At 43.9% G+C, this 18730-nt stretch overlaps 1 protein-coding gene across 2 annotated transcripts; it reads right to left on the bottom strand.

The window, feature by feature from the left end:
- Positions 1-231: 231 nt before the first annotated feature.
- CD83 (CD83 molecule) lies at positions 232-18527 on the bottom strand. 2 transcript variants are annotated; one of them, XM_084875672.1, is made up of 5 exons: positions 18320-18527; positions 18117-18232; positions 7282-7486; positions 4897-5003; positions 232-3593 (listed from the first exon to the last, which is right to left on the bottom strand). In XM_084875672.1, the coding sequence occupies exons 1-5, from the start codon at positions 18354-18356 to the stop codon at positions 3465-3467; spliced, it is 594 nt and encodes a 197-aa protein (XP_084731798.1). In that variant the 5' UTR covers positions 18357-18527; the 3' UTR covers positions 232-3464. The 2 variants fall into 2 exon arrangements, with proteins under 2 accessions (XP_084731798.1, XP_084731799.1); XM_084875673.1 differs by having other exon boundaries at positions 232-3590; positions 18320-18482.
- Positions 18528-18730: the final 203 nt, after the last annotated feature.

Here is an 18730-nt window from a genome sequence, read left to right as displayed (position 1 = left end):
TTTCTGAGTTCTACATAAAGTGACTACAACAGTTCTTTGTCCAGGGTGTACGCTCAGCAAATATGCTTATGTTTAATTTCACTCACTCAACACACACACACACACACACACACACACACACACACACTACAAAAGGACAGGTAGTCAAATTGTAATTTCTTATGCAATTCAAAGATGAAATTTAGAGAATATCTAATCTCAAGGAGACAATGAATAACAATAATAGACCATAACCAAAGAACTGATTTATTGCATCTTACCGACCAATTCAATAAAACCTGGCTTTGTAAACAAACAGTTGCAAAATTATGAGGGACAATTGTTGAATTAAACAAACAGTTCCATCTAAGATTCTTAGGTCTTTGGCTACTTTTACATGGGAAAGAGGGAGTACTAAACAGTTAGCTAGATTATACAGCCAAATACAGTTGCTAATGAGGAAAGAGCTGGGGAATCACACAGAATTATTCTGAGATTCCCAGCTCTGGCTGTGCCATGGGGTCAAACACATGAGTCTCGTGTGCTTTCTCACCCACCGGCCACGGTCTTATCTTTTCCTCTGCCAGCCTAGCGAATAACCGGGCTCTGTGGGCTCCCCAAGTGCAGCTCAGTATTTTCTGTGGTGAACCAGGTAATAAGAATTATTATGAGAACAAAAACCTTAGGCCTTCTTTTGGAATAATGTGAAGTTGATAATCGTGTATTTGTCTTGCAACATCCCTGGGTTAAATTATTATAACTGTATTTCTAATTCCATAGACAAAAGGAAGCCTTAAGAACAAAGATTTCCCTGGCAGTGGAGACAAAAAATATGATCCATGATTTTCTACCTTCCTATGAACTACCTTGATAGGCCTTAATTGAGGCAGTGGAAAACACTCACCCTCCTTAATAAATTCTGCCCTCCCTCCCTCTCTCTCTCCCCTCCTCTCTTTCTCTCTCTCTTTCTCTCTCTCTCCCTCTCTCTCTCTCTCTCTCTCTCTCTCTCTCTCTCTCTCTCTCACACACACATTTTTTCTACCAAATATTAAGTATGAAACGTTGAGTCTACAACATTTCCATCAAGTTTTCAATGTAAGTCAGTCCAGAATGATAAAGGGCTGCCCCTCCCTAGTTTTCCAGGTCCTGTAATTCTAATGGCTGTGAAGCATTTCGTTTCATTGTGGATTAACCCTCCAAAGACAACATGACTTACTCAGCAAGTATCCCCAGCACTTTTGGTAAATAGATTCCACTGAAAAGGAATCTATAACCTTTACTGCCATTTTATGGGCATTCATCTTTACAAAGAGCCATTTTCCAAAGTGGATTCACCTATGATGCTTTTATAACTATTATAGCCACTTGCACTAGTTGTTCTTACCATTTGGGGAGTAATGGAACTATTGGAGAATCTTGAGTGAGGCCCCATGAATCCCAGATACAGAGCTCTTGACTTTACACACCCTTCTGAAGTAGAAACCCTCCTCCTCCATCCCTCCTACCTATGGTCATGCATGTGGTCAAGCTGATCATGCACTACCTGATGGCAATACAATGCTAGGATGGATTCAGGGGCACCTTTGGGACTCAGGAGGTGCTATTTAACAGAGGTCTACCTGTCATAAATGTCCTCCCTCTCAGAGGAAGAACCCGCCAGTCCTTCATTTCTAGAATTTCACCTTCCATTCAGGTTCTCAGACTAATTTACAGACATCCAAAACTCATTCCAAAGTCTTAGAAAAAATTAAAAAACAAAACAAAAAAACTCCACCCTAGTCAGTGTGGCTCAGTTGGTTGAGTGTTGTCACAAGCACCAAAAGGTCACCTGTTTGATTCCAGGTCAGGACATAAGCCTGGATTGCTGGTTTGATCCCCAGTAGGGGGCATGCAGGAGGCCGCCAATCAATGTTATGTTCTCTCATTGATGTTTCTTCTTCTTTTCCCTTCCTCTCTCTCTAAAAATCAATTTTAAAATCTTAAAAAAAAAAAAAAGGAAAAGCATTCCCTATTCACATGAATACATTTAATAAAATGAAATCTGTGACAAAGTGGCAAAACCGAAAATCAACTTGGCAACCCTTTTACTCTCTAACATTAGTGTGGGTAATTTACTCTTTACAAAAGGGGTAAAGCCTCCTGTTCCTTGGAAAACAAGTAGGAAAAGGGCCATATTTAATAAGAAAAACACAACACTTGCCCAAACATCTACATAACATTTGTAAATTCCCTTCTCCCCATGTCCCAGGGCCTCGTCCCAGCGGCTTATGGAGGACTTCTGGCTGGTGCTTCAGGAACAGGTGCCTGAACTGACTCCCCTCTCTCCAAATGCATCTTATACAGAAGACTATGGGAAAGCCTCTCTTGTAGGGTTTTGTTTGGGACGATTCAAAACATAAAAGTGGAAGTCATTTTCCCCGGCCCAGAACACCACTGCAACTGCAACAATAAGGATAATGACGCAATGAAGCTTCAAATGTGTACAGTGCTTTATACTTTTTTAGAGCATTTTTCACACACATTATTTCAATCAACTCATACAACAGCTTTTGGCTTATAACCAAGACAGTAGAAACTATAGGATCTTGCCCAAGATCATACAGGTAGTGAGACAACTGGGGCTAAACCCATATTGCATGATTGGTCCGACATTTCCACAACGTCACTAGCCAGTAAACAGGTCTCTGTCCCATTGCTGTCACCCCAGCTGATGTCCTCTCACTCTCTATAGTCATGCTGCTTGTCAGTTAGTAACGATATCTAACTTTAGATATAAATTTCAAAGGAAGAAAAAAATACAAGTCCTTCTTTGACAAGCATTATAGAGTTATAAAAATAAAGGTGGAATTCTTTTTCATTGCTTCTTTTCACGTGTCTTTCCCAGATGCAAAGGCCCAGTGAGGGAACAGTTCATCCACCTGATATCTCTAAGTATACAGAATACCCCTTAGTAATAGCAGGGCCTTCACACCAGGAAACCATTTGCTAAATATTCCCCACTGTCTCACAGCATAGCCTGTCCGTTTCTTCCAGACATAAAACATCTGGGCTAGTATAAGAAACATAGCAAATCCAAAGAGATGTTTCCCAGATGTGCAGCTGTCCTCAAGAGTCTGTCCCAGGGCCAGCTCTGGAGATTCACATTTCCCAAGACCCTTTTCCACTGCACCTCACCATAGCTTTTATGTGACTGAAAAAAAAGTTCAAAGAGGTTGACCAGATAGCTGACTAGAGCACTGAGCCGTGAAAAAGCAGCTCTAGAGAGCTCCCTGCAGGTGGCCCATGCTACGTGGTCATGTGATGGTTTTCAAAATTCTATTCACAGCAAGTGTGGTGGGATTCCCTTTCAGATGTTTCGGTCACGTGAAGGAATTCCCAGGAAGGCTGCCACCTTCGGTGTGGGGCACGTTCTTCTTTGTCCTCAGTGACACACAGGCACATCATGGAGCCTTCGACTTTAGGAGAAGCATCCTGCAGAAAGTTGCTCATACCACTTCTGTCTTGGGAAGAGTCACTAGCTCCACAGGCTTGTTTGGGGAGGTGACTGGGAGAAATGCTCGTTCCATTACAGGTTTAGAAAAATCTGGGAAAATACTCTGTTGTCGTGCAAACTTCTGAAAAATAAGTTAAAAGAGATAAGTGAGAAGTGAGCATTTGGAGACATGCACCAGTTGTCACCTCAGTTTAAACTCCATTCACTAAGGGCTGGCTGCACATTTGGTTTGAAAGCCCTCATTATGCTGGCTACTCACTCATTCTACTCTGAGCTTGGTCTACTTCACTGCTACTTCTAAACTTTAACCAGGAAATGCACTAGTTACAGACTGGGGTCATTTCAGGCCCCTACTGATAGTTATTTGTATGGGAAAAATCAGTGCCCACAGAAACGGGCATTTGCAACAAAAAACTAAAGTCACTCACTTTTAAAATTTACTACCCAGCCGAAACTGGTTTGGCTCAGTGAATAGAGCATCGGCCTGCGGACTGAAGGGTCCCAGGTTCGATTCCGGTCAAAGGCATGTACCTTGGTTGCGGGCATATCCCCAGTAAGGGGTATGCAGGAGGCAGCTGATCAATGTTTCTCTCTCATTGATGTTTCTAACTCTTTATCCCTCTTACTTTCTCTCTGTAAAAAATAAAATGCATTTTTTTAAAAAAATTTTACTGGTATAGCTCCTGGGAGAGATCTGCCCAGGTCCCTAAGTAGCCAGCCCTTCCTGATGGTATTGAGGCATATGGGAAAGATCATTTTCTTGTGGGTCAGGCCCAGAGCTGACCCTGCTCCCCCACAACCTAGGTGAGCAGCTATGCAGAAGCGGCTCCGAGTCTCTATGTGAGAGCCTGCTGCCAGTAGCTCAACATCATGTCAGGGATGCCTACGAAGTGGCCAGCCACCCTCTACCACAGGACACTCTCTGTGTTCCCCACTGCTCTGGCTTTGAAGGGTTAATTCTGAAGAAGTGAGTGAAAGTAACAAAATATAAGGAGAGAAGCCCTAGGTGGAAACAGTTGAAAGGCAGGTGAAGGACACTGATCTTTCCCTGTGTGGCTGTGCTGCTCACTTGCCTACAAGAAGGCTGCCTCTATCCCGGCTGGGGGACAGAAGGTGTTGCACTTTTCACCACTGTCACCATGAGGCCAGGCCCTTAGGCACTTTAGTAGGATCCTTTGGCATTTCTCAGATTCCCTTCACATATCTTACTTCATGTCTCGTCCCAGTGCTCTGTGCAGAGCCACAGGACAAAGAACAAGCTGGGCGCTTGTTGTAATGATTCTCACAGTCCGGGGGCTCAATAAGTCTGGGGCACAGAGACGAGCTCTCTGTTATTAAATGACTCACAGTGTCTACAAAATATATTTGGATTGGTGCCTCAGGTGATCTTTTAGTAATAACAGATGTCTTAAGAACATACTTACAAAAGTGAAAATGATGAGTGTTAAGTAGAAAACCACCAAAGCCAACAGCAGTACAATCTCAGCTCTGTATTTCTTAAAGGTTGCTTCTCGGCGCTCCTTATGGCATCCTTTAAAAAAACACAGGTGAAAAATGAAGCCATTTAACAGGGCTTTTCTATCATAATAAGAAGCTCAGGTGCTTTGTTCATGCTCTTTAAGTCCCTGTCTCCCATTACTGTCCTCACATCTGTGCCTTCGGAAGAACAACAGAAATGACAGCAGTGGTGCTGATGGCGGCAGCCAGCGCTCACTCACTCTATCCAGCTGTCCAGCTGTGTGCAATGGGACTGATACATAGCATCTCACTGAATCTTCTGAGACACGTCTGAGCATCCCATTTTACAAATGAAGGAATCAAGGTTCAGAGAGGCTGAGGGACTAAGGCAAGTAGCAGAGTCAGGAGTCAGGTCCAGACTTACCCTGCTGCCCATCAGTCTCCATTTCAAATGTCTGGGGTTTCCTGGCTTTTAATTTGCAATTATATCAGTTGTTGATCTATCTATCTACATTGTCTTGTGTAGAATGCTGGGTGTCCTGACATCAGGAGGATTGCAGGACTACAAAATGAGGCAGTGAGCTGCCCAGCTGTTGCTGGATAAGTAGACACACTTTTGTAAAACTATTAAAGCTCCCCCACCAAGACTGGCGGTAAGGGTGGCCTACAGAACAGCTCCCTGGGTAGGGGCGGGAGGGGGTTAAAGGCTGTGGTTGCAACCCTCTGAGAGGCCGAGTGAGATATTCAGCCCAGGAGGGGATATGGTGGAGACAGCCTCTCCCCACTCAGACATGACATCCTATGTGTTGCTTGGGGAAGCAAGGTTGCTAACTGAGTCTCCCTGAAGGCTCAGTTAGGAAGGAGCAGGTGGAGTGCAGATGATTGGGGGTTCTACCCAGGGACAACCTCAAGAAAACTGCCAACCCCTAAAACTAGATTTAAAAGTTAGTGTAATATTCTAGGGATGAATTCTCACAGGAGCCTGTACTCAAGGTTGAGAATCACTGGCCTAATGCTTCCTACCATTTATGGGCACACAGTCTACCACAGGCACTGTGCTAGCATTTTAATGCAATATCTCATTTAAGCGTCATAGCAAGCCGGTCATAGAAAATATTATTCCATTTTAGAGATGAAAGAACTGAGGCTTAGAATCAATCAGAGATTTGTCCAAGATTACATGCTAGGGAACACCATAGCTAATATCTGAATCAGATCTAAGTGACTCTAGCAACGTAACTTCTGGCAATTTTCAGCCTTCGAAGAGGAAAGGAAAGAAAATCAGCTTTTCTTTCACTTCATCTCTGCTCTTCCCTGCCAGGTTTCTCTTATTTCTATCATTTCTATCATCATATTCATTGAGTGCCTACTTGTTCCAGAGTCAGCAGAGACCAAAGCAGAGAGTGGAACATGTCAGCGCCGTAAATTCTACAAATACAGACAAAGCAGTGTAAAGGGCTAGAGACTGACAAGGGTTATGCTGTGATGTGTGTGTGTGTGTGTGTGTGTGTGTGTGTGTGTGTGTGTGTGTGTGTAACAGTGAACCAAATCCAAACACTGACCAATAAACACTGATTGTGCTCTTGGGAGTATCAGAATACTACCTTGAGTCAGATTCCTCTGAAATACTGGATGGGAAAAGGTAGCTATTATTTAAAAAAAATAAGGGATTATGTGACAACAACATGTTTGTCATTTCAAGCCCCAGCCACTAACAAGAATAGGGCAGAAGTCCAATGCAAGGCATATTTTAAGCTACATAAAGAAGCTATTTTAACAAATCCAAGGAGGAGACAATCCTTGTCTTGACACTTGATTCATGGAGCAAAAATGTGTGTCAGCCACCGGAACATGATTTCCTTGCCTTACTCTTTTCCTTTGGCCTGAGTTGAGATATTGGGAAGGTTAACCTCTGTAAAGGGAGAGGGAAATGCTGTTCTCATGTTAAAAAGGTAGGAACTTGAAGCGACAATGTTCCAAGGCCCCAAATGAGCTGAATATTATACAGTTATCTGGTGTTGGGGGAACATACAATTTCTCCATCTTCCAAAAATCAGACTTAGATATTTCCTATTTGCTCCACAGGTCTCTTATATGACTAAAGGACAATCAAATTAATTACATGAGGCATCTCCCCCATCAGGCTGGGTGGATTTGTCCTTATTTACAGAAAAAAAAGAACAAGTCATGGCATTCTTATAAGAGAATTTAGCTTTTAGCCACAGATGTGCTCCAAAGCTTCTGACTTAGGTTCCAATGGAGAGGGTCAATTTTAACAGCTACAGAAAGTGCACAGGCATTTTTCAAGAAGAAAACAAGTGCAGCACCTGTCACTTCCAAGGTCACCTCACCTGTCACTTCCAAGGTCACCGTGCCACTTTGGTTTCTCTGCCCTTCCGGCCCCTCCAGAGTGCATCTGTATGTGCCCGAGCTGTAGCTGGTAGTGTTTCGGATCTTCAGGGAATACAGCCCTTCACTGGGGGCCTCGTAAGGGCCCTCCTGCTCCATCTGGTGATGGTTGGGCACTTCTATCCTCTCTTCACCGCTCTCTGTAAGCTGTTTAAAAAAGGAATCATTGAATCATGCTCTACTGACAGATCATCAAGCACTGAGCCTACACACCAATGTGCTGCCTCTGGTTTTCACAAAACCCCTCCTCCACATATGTCTGAAAACAATTTATTGTGTGGATGTGTGACATTTGAGGGGGGAGGGGGAAGAATCAATGACAACTTTTTAGGGCTCTGTTTGTTTTGGAATTGGATCAGGACTGTATTTATGATCCTTCATATCCCCCCTCTACCCTACATGAAAGAGAGAGTGTTGCTATTGATGCTGATGATGTGTTGACGATGATGATCTGATGAAATGGGTAAATCACTTTGAATCAAATTTTGTTGCTGGCTGTTCTATATTAAATGTCCTCTTGTGTTCTTCAACTACCAACTCACCCACTGACTGACTCTTATTTTTGTATCCCAGCCTTCGATTTGGAAATGTTCCTAAATCTGTTAAGACCATTGCCAGACAATGGCTGTTCTCCAAAGGCTGTGTATCTGTGTGGTCATCCGAGACATCACAGCAGGTACCACACTTACTCTACTAAAGTAGGAAGACAGGTGACTGTAGTGGCATGCAGAGATTCTGTGTCAGATCATTTGGTCATTATCAACACACATGTGACAGGATAGTTACAGCTTAAATTACTGTACCCAGGACAGATCAGCCTATAGATGCCAAATTTAGCCAAAATAATCGGGTGGGTTTTCTTTCCCTGAACTATCTTTACGATTAATGCTGGGGCCTCTTTGTCATCTCCTACTTCAAAGATTTGGCACACGCTGCACACACCATCAGCACTCTTTTCCCCAAATATATAATTAACTTGTCCATCCACCTTCCAATGAAATGTTTCAAAGCTTCTAAAACAGACTTAAACAAGCAGGGAGGTTAATCACTGTATTCGGTGCTCAGCCTCTAGTCCTATGCTGAGTGCTGGGGACCAGCAGGAGCCTAGGTTCACTGGCATTCCTTACCTGCCCCCAGCACTGTGACAGCACCAAAGAGCCACCCCAGGATAAGACACAGCGTTAGCAGGCTTCACTGCCACTGTCTTTGCCCGCCCCTGCCAGTGTTTCATCCCTCATTCTGGGGCACCTACAACTCCTCTCCTCCTTCTCAGAAGGGAATTGTGCAGATAATATGCAACCAAGGAATCAGGGGAACACCAAGTGACGCCAAGACACCTAAGAGAGAAAATACACACACACCCTCAGTGGTTGGTTCCTGCTTAATTTATTAAGTGTAGGAACACGCTACAAAGTCACCAGAAAGCTTCGGTTCCAGCTCCCACAGCCTCGGGTGTAGTTAGCATTCCTGTGGAGTGGGCTGCAGAGACATCTGGTGGCAGATTTATCGCTCCTGCACAGAGCCCTGCTCCACTCTCTAGCATGGGGCTGCTAAAACTAATGGCTTTTCGCAGGCCGAGTCTATGAATATAAATCCTATTTCTTGACGGTTCTTCTTGTGTTGAAAGGTTCCTTCCTTCCTGAATAATCAAGGATCTACAGACTGGAGCCTTTAGGTGTTCAAAAATAAAGAGGGGGGGGGGGTGAAGGAGGTGTAGCCAAGGAACCTTAGAAAAAACTAAGGTGTCTAAGGATTCTAAAACACATATAACATAGCTCAATGTTTCCCTTTCCAGGTCTAATTAAACCACACACTAAGGCCTCATCATGTGCTCGCACCTGTCCCCCCGCTGCCTGAAGAGGTGCCTCTTCCCATCAGGGGCCACCTGTCCTGAGACTCCCCATTGTTAGTTTGAACTAATCAAGTCAGCTAGGTCTCTGCAATTTGCACCGTAATGTCTTTTCAAACTTAACCTCCAAATGCGTTCAACTTTCTAATAGATTTCACTGGAACTCTGTTTTGTTAGAAATCTCTGCATCTGAAGAGACAGTCACTGGCTGCAACAATCATTTTGAGATGATCTGCCTCTGGTTTTCTCCTGGAGCCTCCTCTCCTATCCAGTGACCCCCTCCCTCAGCTCAGAAAGGCGCTAAGAGTCAAGATCAAAACTTCCACCCCCCTGGAGCAGATGAAAAATAAACTATTGTGCATATTTACATAAATAGGACCCCACTGTCACGCTGGCTGCTGGGAGCCTCCCAGGCAAGTACAGTATGCCCAGCTAATCAGAACTGCTGGCAGTGGCCTTCTGCCCATATTCAGAGGAGAATTCATTTTCAACATCACCAGTAACAACAGCAAAAAGTAATTTACTTGATGGCCAGATTTTCATAGGCTTCGAGAAAAAACCTCCAGCACAGCTCTAGTTATTTTCAATAGCAAAGCCAAGGCAGGGTGAGAAGAAGAAACAGGAGAAGTAGGGAAATGCAGAACAAAGAACCCCAAAGCCACCTGCAGAATTGTGATGTCCTGAGCCACACAGCCATCCATGGATCACGGCAAAGTATCTCAACTCTCATGGGGTCATCTTCCAATGGCCCCTTTCTAGGTTTTCCTGAAAGACCCAGAGAACAAGGAATGCTACTGGCTTCACCTGAGAACTCTTGCCTCAGTAATAAACAGCTCTCTTTGCCTGGTAACTCACTCCAGCAAAAAAGAAACCTGTACATTCATACAATGTGCCTGGAAATATTTCATAACCCTCCTCTGGCATCAAGCTGTGGGTGTAGACAATGCCTATTCCCCTTCTTTTTGTTATTTTAAGATATGCCTTTGTGGATGAAAAAGGGGCCACATACCAAACCTGACAAGCTCAGGGGAGGCCTGCACGGCGGGCCTCACAAACTCAGAGAATGAACATAAAAATTCATAAGAGCAAGTCATGACAGGTAGTCATGTCCTAGGTTTGTAGCTTCCTTGACCAAGGCCAGCTGTTACCTTACCTGAGCCTGTGTGTTGTCATTTTTGCATCTAAGCGAGCATACCTTTAAAATGTCAGACTAATCTCCTTTTCCAGATCCCTCAGAGCACAACCTCCCACCAGAGCAGGAGACCACAAACCCCTCGTTGTTACCTTGTTCCTCACACATCATCTCTGTGTGCTGTAAATGTTAGTTACTAACTGGTACCCACCAATGTAAAGGGAATATGTGTTTCTCCATTTTGCCTTTTAAGCCAGCCACAGAGATTCCCATGCTTTGCTCTCTCCCACCCCTGTGATCAATTATCAGTGGGTTTCATGTAACTCCCCTTACATGTCCTCCTTTGATTCTAATATATAAAATAAGCTGCAAAACTGCATTTCTCTGGAGCATGTTCTCAATCTGGTGAGATTTTGCTTCCCGGCAACTGTCGTCAGTTTGACTCAAATAAACTCAAAAATTCTCTACAGGTTTGGACGTGTGTTGTGTCAACACCTTCTCATGTGACTCCATCTGGGGAACCTGGGCCTTGTCTACAGCCGCAAACACAGTTGTAGTGTTGATGTTAATGCTGCATGCTGAAAGAGGGAGTGCCCACGAGCAGTACCAAGTGACTCCAGATGTAAAAGTTCAAATCATTGCCTGCAGCCCTGTGCCCGAGCAGCTATCACACTGCAGGATCCGCAGAGTTCACTGTGGTGGCAGCATTGGTGTTTTAAGAACCGGAGGAGAATTTCAGTGGGAGGAGGATGGAGTAACAGCAAAGGGGCCATCCTCAACTTTGCTTTGTTTTATGAGTTCTTATAAACATTTGAGCTGGCTCAAGAACAGCTCTTTAAACATTCCAAATCTAAATGTGTTTCACTGCCTCTCCGCACGCACATTATTGGAAACAGTAATTTATTACAAAAGGAGCTCTCCGATGCAGTCACAGCCAAGCGTAATTGACAGGAATGATTTAATGCACCCTTTTCTAGTACAATGCTGATATTGTAGTGCGCTAGACCACAACATGATTTGGGCAAATTAACTCCTCCAAACACTCATCACAATTATATTTTTAAAATCTTCATTCCCTACATTAACTCTTATGCTGGCCTTTTTGACTGAATTAGAAAAGGGCAAAATATAGGATCTCACTTTCAGAAAGCCTATGGACTTTTGACTTGTCTCAAGGCTTCCAAATTGACTAAATTATTAACACAACATATTCTTTCTCTAAAATTGCAATTTGACCTTAAGAAAATCATGAGCCCTAAATTAAATCAACCCTATTTAATTTTCTGAATAATAAATCAATCAAATACAAGTACTAATTTAAGGGCATATGAATTAAGTTCTTTTAGAAATGATGGGCAATTTTGAACTAGAATAAAATAAATCAAATAAATGTTGAATATGGCTGAAAATGAACCAATATTTTTAGTAAAAAACTAAAGTGTTTAAGTTTACATCATTTTAGCCAAATATATACTAACCTCCTAGATTACTATATTTGAATATAAGAGGGCTACTCTTCTATTCTTATCACAAAGAAAGAATTTTGACACAAACATAAAATACAAATTTATCATTCATGATATCCATTAAGAATGTGATAGGAGCCGAAGCCGGTTTGGCTCAGTGGTAGAGAGTCGGTCTGCGGACTGAAAGGTTCCAGGTTCGATTCCAGTCAAGGGCATGTACATTGGTTGCGGGCACACCCCCATTAGGGGGTGTGCAAGAGGCAGCTGGTTGATGTTTCTCTCTCATCGACTTGTGTGGGTCTCTATCTCTCTCTCTTCCTCTCTGTAAAAATTCAATAAAATATATTTAAAAAAAAAAAAAAAGAATGTGATAGGAAACTACAAGAAAGAGTTTTGAGGGGCAATACATATGCAAATATGATTCAATAATTTGATTAAACATATTTAAAAGTATAACTTTTTATTTAAAGATGGTATTAAATTAATCTAATATATTCTGATCACACTGAACAGCTTTTTTTAAAGTCACATTTCTCATGCACTAACATTCATGTACCTTGGTTTCTGACTCAAAGTGCCAATATAATCACCATTCATCATAAAAACAGCTCTTTATAATGTGCAAAATAGTTTGGCTTGGAGGTTGATATCATAATGAGGGTAGAATGTATGCACATTAACATCGCTTTTTTCTAAGTGTAGTTTTATTGGAAAAATGATTTTCCACTTTGAAATTTAGTAGATCTAACAGACAGAGTTTAATTTATGGTGGTCAAGACTATGACTATGGCAGAGGCAACATAATGAAGAACACAGACTTTGGGCCTGGAACCAATCCCCAACTCCACCACAAGTCCTGCTCTAGGCCAACTGCCTGGACAGCTCTCAGGCTTCTTTTGCTCACAGAGATGGGAGTTAGGTGGTAATGAAATCTCACAACATTGGTGTAAAGATGCCTGTGATGATGGAGGTGTACAAATAGCATAGTGTCAGTCATACAGAAAGCCCTAAAAATGTTACTACTCTCTTTTCTTTTCAAAGCCAATGTTTCATTCAGCATTCTAAATACGTCCCTGAACATGGGAAATATTCAAAAAAGTATTTGCTGAATGAATGAGTGAATTTTAGATACAATGAGAGTGTTACAAGGCCACTGGCTTTGGAATCAAAAGGCCTGAAGTCAAGTCCCAGCTTCCCCATCAGTTAGCTGGGTCATCTTTGGCAAATCACTTCACCTCTGAGCTATTTCCTCATTTGGAATTACCTTACCTCATATCTCATGGGGTTATTTTAAAAATCAAGTCAGCAAACACATGAAGTGCTTTACAATTGCTAATATTGGTAATAGAAATGACCTCTGATAGCTTTCCTCACCGTCCTCTTCATTCCGTCAAGCCTCTCAGTTGATACTTCCAGCCTCCTCTCTAGCAACATTCCCTAAAAGTCCCAATCTCTGCTTTAGGAGGAAATTAATGTTCTACTCACAGTGTCTCTAAAATATTCACAACGCTAAATTTTTTAAATTTTAGGGAAGTACTTTAACCTAAGTCAGGTCTGAGCTAAGGACTGCGGGTAGCAAATGTGGGGTCATCACAGGAGTAATCAGGAAGGGATCATGGAAACAGTTTTAGATGGAGGAGCACTTTCTTTTAGGTAAGCAAATCTCTTTTTAGTCCTGCCCTTCATAAAACCTTCCCTTTCGTCACGGAGACCTTTTAACTTCCTCTTCTTTGTGTAGTGACATAACCAAGTACAGAACTAAGAAAATCCAGTCCTCATGTGATTCAGCTTCCCCCTTTTCATCATGGAAAACAAGTGTTTGGTGTGTTTTTTCCTATTTAACTCTCAGCTGTCTTCTTCCTCTATACCCTCTTCCACACTAAAAGATTTTAGCAACTTTGCTCTGTCTTGTCAATGTTCAAAAATCTCAGTGATCCAGTATTCTGGCCTGGCTGAGGCTTCTATTGCCCCGTCTCAGGCAGTCACAGTCTGCCTTGCCCAGTCTTGCATAGAACCACATGGACAGGACTGGGGACCAAGAGGAAAGGGAAGGAATATTCTCTGCATGTGTTCAAATCTTACCGAGTTACCCTGACGGAAGTATCACAGTAATGAAAGAATAAAGCCTCACTCTGAGATTCATCTTTCAGGATGAATCATATTCTGCCCTTCTCCACGAGAAATATGACATTTTTCATTATGTCATCCTCTTTGCTTAAAAACGTTAAATGGACCCCTGCTATCTAAAGGATAAAGTTCAAACCCTTATAGTTTGGCATTTTAGGTTCTTCACAATCTGTTTCCAGCTTACTTCTTAACATCACCTCTCAGCTTTAGTTACTTGTTACTAGTAATAACTAAATCACTAGTTACCATAGCTTCCCCCAAATGCTTGTGGAGCCCTATGTCCATTTCTGTGCTCAAGATGGTCCTCTTGCCCAGCTGGTGTGGCTCAGTGGTTGAGCATCGACCTATGAACCAGGAGGTCACAGTTCGATTCCCAGTCAGGGTACATGCCCGGGGTTGCAGGCTCAATCCCCAGTGTGGGGCGTGCAGCAGTCAGCTGGTCAATGATGCTTTCTCATCATTGGTATTTCTATCTCTCCCTCTCCCTTCCTCTCTGAAAATTAATAAAAATATATTTCATAAAATAGAAATACACAGTCCTCTGGCAAAACTTCTGTGTTGATCTTGGGATGGTCAATGCCAAACCCAGGTCTTGGCACATATTTGGGACTTAGAAATATTTACCAAATAATGAAGGTGTAAATATGACAGACATTTGAAAACCAACGTTAGGTCTTTCATAGTTTGACCTAAAGTGGAGACCATAAAAATGATTCAACCAGGTCAACCAATGGGGACAGTGTTATTTTTCTATGATGCTAATACACACATTGTTTTCACTTTTCAGTGTTTTAGTGCTCCTATATTTAATATACAAATATTTCCTCTTTCTCTTAAAAACATGTTCTTAAATCTGTCTTACAACAGATGGCATTCTAAAATCAAGGAAGTACAATGAGTGGCATGCTTTGGCTCCTTCATGGGCCCTTCAGGGTCTGTGGCTGTAGAGAGTACATCTACTCAGACCACTCATCAACTCTAGCCCCTCTGAAGGCACTCTGCTCTGCTTAGTGCCCCCTTGCTGTGTAGCTCATTATCATATAAGAAGGTAGAGACAGAAAAGACAACTCCACTGAATAGGAGTCTAGCAATGTACATGGGAGACGGCTTCATAATGAATGAAGAACAAGAAATAACTGAGTGGTGAAGTAGCCTCCTTCAAGCCATTAGCCTGCTCTCCCACAAACCCCTTAGTCTCCAGGATATCCCATGATCTCCTACAGCTAGCACTCTTCTAAATATAATAAATGTCAAGCTTGGTCTGTTCTCTGAAACCATAGTCTTACTTCCCCTTTCTCCCTTCCTTTGGAAATCATCTAAAAAACACGCTCGTCTTGTGACGCATCTGTCCTCACCCCCACAGTGTCAGCCAGAGACAAACTATATATCCTCTTTCGCTATGCATCAACATAGGTTGTCAGGGCTCCTAGCATGATAAAGATTGGTATTACATCTTCTTGATTAATAGTCATTCATTAGTAGTAGTAGCAAACATCAACCATCCCCAGACACTCCACCCAGTATCATCCTCTCCCTCCAAACCGAGTTCAGCCTCATTAAAGAGAGTGCAAACCAATGGTGCTCAGTCTGAAGCACAGATGTGGCCCTTTAATGGGTGATCTTATTCCTGGCAGACCCTGGGTTGTGCTATGCCCTCTTATGCTAGACTCCAACTCAAGGCCACAGCCTGTGGAAGAAGAGTGCTGGAACAAAGTCTATTTGCAAAATTTCTCAAAATACCTCCCTAAACAACCACAATCTATTCACTACTTTAAAAGCTAAATTTAACGGATGTACTGGATTCACTTTTCTTTTTCTTCTCAATCACTCATTCTGTCTTAAAAGATACAATATAGGAAAGGACGAGAAGAGAAGCCATTGTTGGATTCCAGAGAGGAGGAAAGTAAAGTTGGGTTAACAAGCATTGGGCTGTCTCCGCCTACTCTTGGCTCCACCTTTGATTCCTCCCTGTGCATGTCTACACTAAGCCCCTCTGGGTCCCTCCCATTATGTCTTCTTAATGAAGAGAATAAAATGGACACAGTTCCATCCCCATTCGCCCTAATGTTACAACTACTTATTAGATACCGTCTGCTTTGAATCTTTTGATAAAAGTCAGGTGATAAGGAACACGTGGTTTGCACAGGTCTTTTTGTTAATCACAAGTGACCTGTGCCACGTGGACAGTGGCAGGATGCTCTGTAAATGGAATTTTGGATTGTGAGTCATAATAACTGTAATTGTGACATGCAGAAGGCAGGCAAGAATGTGATTTGATTGGCAGTCAGGGAAAACCCGCCCTGGAAGGGACTCTCTGCTTTACTTCTCCAGCAGGCAACCACGACTATGCACGAGGTTTTACAAACCACACCAGTGATGCTGAGAAGGTGATGTGAGCCAGGCTGGCCAAAGTCACCAGACTTAAACTGCTCACTTAATAGCTACCTCGCTGCTTGACTAAAACGTTTTATAAGAAACTTTGGCAGGGGGTGGGATTCACAAGACACTTAATCCTCTGTAAAATGAAGTATTTCCGTATTTCACCTTATTTCCAGAACACGCTATCCATTTTTCTTGCACAAGAACAATTGATGCAAAAGTATCATTACTGAGCTGGAAAATAACAAATATCTACAGAATATGCTGGGACCTGATAAAAAGTTCTTGAAGGAACAATGTATATAATTTTTGAGATATTTGATTAGTGCATTGGCACAGCATGGCTCTCCTGTCACGCTACTCAAGCACAGTTCACTTTCTTAAAAATAAGTAAGTGTGGTACGAATTTTCAAAGACTGTATTCCATGGGCCAACAGACAAAAAAAGAGAATGCCAAGAGCCTGTTGTCTTTTTTTTTTTTTTTTCTTTAATCACAGTTTTGAGAGACCCGAGGTGTAAATCATGCAAAAGTCATGTTCAATAAACAGCACATACATTATACAGTTACATCATCAGCTGACATCCAAGAAGCCAAAGGTTAATTGCTATGGTTTACTATATCATTCCAGGTGACCTCGTGCAAGAAGATTTAACTTGACAACTGTTTGAACTTTACAGCCTGAGATTTCATCTGCTTGTTTCAGGAGTACTTTTTCATTATTCCCCTGGGAATATTAATATTGTTTTCTTTTTTTTAAAATTACTTTCTGGAAAGAACAGTGGTTTCACAGTTTCCCCCTTCTTTAAAACTAAATCCCTACCTGGCTAGCCTCAGGACACTTTCTAACTGTACTCTGCTGCCTTGTTAAATGGCCATGTGTGTGTTCAGGTTCTCACAGCATCTTTTATGCTGGGCAGAAGAGAACCCGGCTTGGATGGAAAGGGGCAAAGCATGGAGATTTGCTCAAAGGTAAGAGGACAAGTGAGTGACCGCTGCAGAATAAGGCTGGAATGGCATACTCATCCTGCTTAACCTCGAGGCAGCAATCTCATCAGAGAAGGCAAGCAAAGGACCAGAGAAGGCGAACAAAGGACGAGGGACGGCCAACGCAGCTTGGCTTTGCCAGGCCACCTGAACCGCGGCCTTTGAATGTGAAAATGTTCCAGGTCAGAGGAAACTAAAAAAAGCCTCAACGCGACTCAACCCTCTCACAGCAGAGGCAATGACGCCTGTTCTTACACGCGTGGACACGGCTCATGCACCCTCACTGACACCCCGCTTGCTGGACCACTCAGGACGGCCAGAGGAGCCAGAGTAAGGGAGGAGGCCAAGGAAAGGGATGACCGACAGGTAACCACCTATGAAACAAACCCAAGTCACGTCCATCTCTCAGTCCTTCCTTTCCAATCGCCCATCTCCCCTCCCACATCCAAACTGATGGGCATCACAGTCACAAAACACCATAAATCAGAAATCCTCTTGCCCAATGTCTAGATAGGTCCTCGCTGCTTTCTCCCGGGCTTCCAAAATCAACACGAAGGGGCTCAACAGTTTTGCCCTCCTAGACGTCTAATGTGGGTCCCTCATCGCAGGCCACCTTTGGGGGCAGGAAAGAACTGAAGTCTTAGGGAACAAAATCTAAGTCTGCCCAGTACCTGGGTGCGCGCAGAGTTGGGGCTAGGGCAGGGAGGAGTGTGGGAGTTCAGCTGCAGGAGACTCCCCATCCCCACCCGCATAAGGTCGCCAGTCTCAGGGAGGTGGTTCTGCAGCCTCCAATTGAGCCCACCACACCCAGCCTGCGGGCATCTCATCTCGGAGCTTACCTTGGCCCAGGAGACCCTGTAGGGCACCTGTGGGTCCCGGGGGGCGGTGCAAGGCAGGTCCACATCTTCGGAACAAGCCGCCTTCACTTCCCGTGCTGCTGGCGCCAGGCTGCAGGCTGCAAGAGGGAGAGAGATGGCAGCGTGAGCAAGCGAGGAAAGGGGGTGTCGTGCGAAAACAAGCGGGGACAGGTCTTGGGCCCTACCGCAGCTCAGGAGCAGGAGCTGGAAGCTGCGCGACATGGCTGGGGGAATGCCGGCTGTGGCGCTGGCGCCGCGCTCTTGTACCCGCGCTTTGGGACTTCCCCCGGCGCCTGCCGGCCCAGGGGAATCCCCAGCGGGGGCGAAGCAGCAGGCGCGCCCTCCCCGCGCCCTGCGGCCACCGGGGCGCCCCCAAGCCCGCCCCCGGCGCTTGCGGCCGGCGCGTCCCCGCCCCCGCGCGCCCCCGAGCCCGCGCCGCCGCCGCTGCCGGCCCAGTGACAGCCATCCCGCCCGCGGAGAGCCCAGGCTTTGGCTTTGCAACCCGCGCTGGCACGCGTGACACCGTTCGCTGAGCCGCATCACAAAGCCAGCAGCGGGGCCAGGCCAGGCTGTGAATGTTCTTTGTAGGAAGGGGA

This window comes from Pipistrellus hanaki (assembly GCF_964339955.1).
Source record: "Pipistrellus hanaki genome assembly, chromosome: 2".
NCBI classification, from domain to species: domain Eukaryota; kingdom Metazoa; phylum Chordata; class Mammalia; order Chiroptera; family Vespertilionidae; genus Pipistrellus; species Pipistrellus hanaki.
This window is presented reverse-complemented; position numbering and strand designations above follow the sequence as displayed.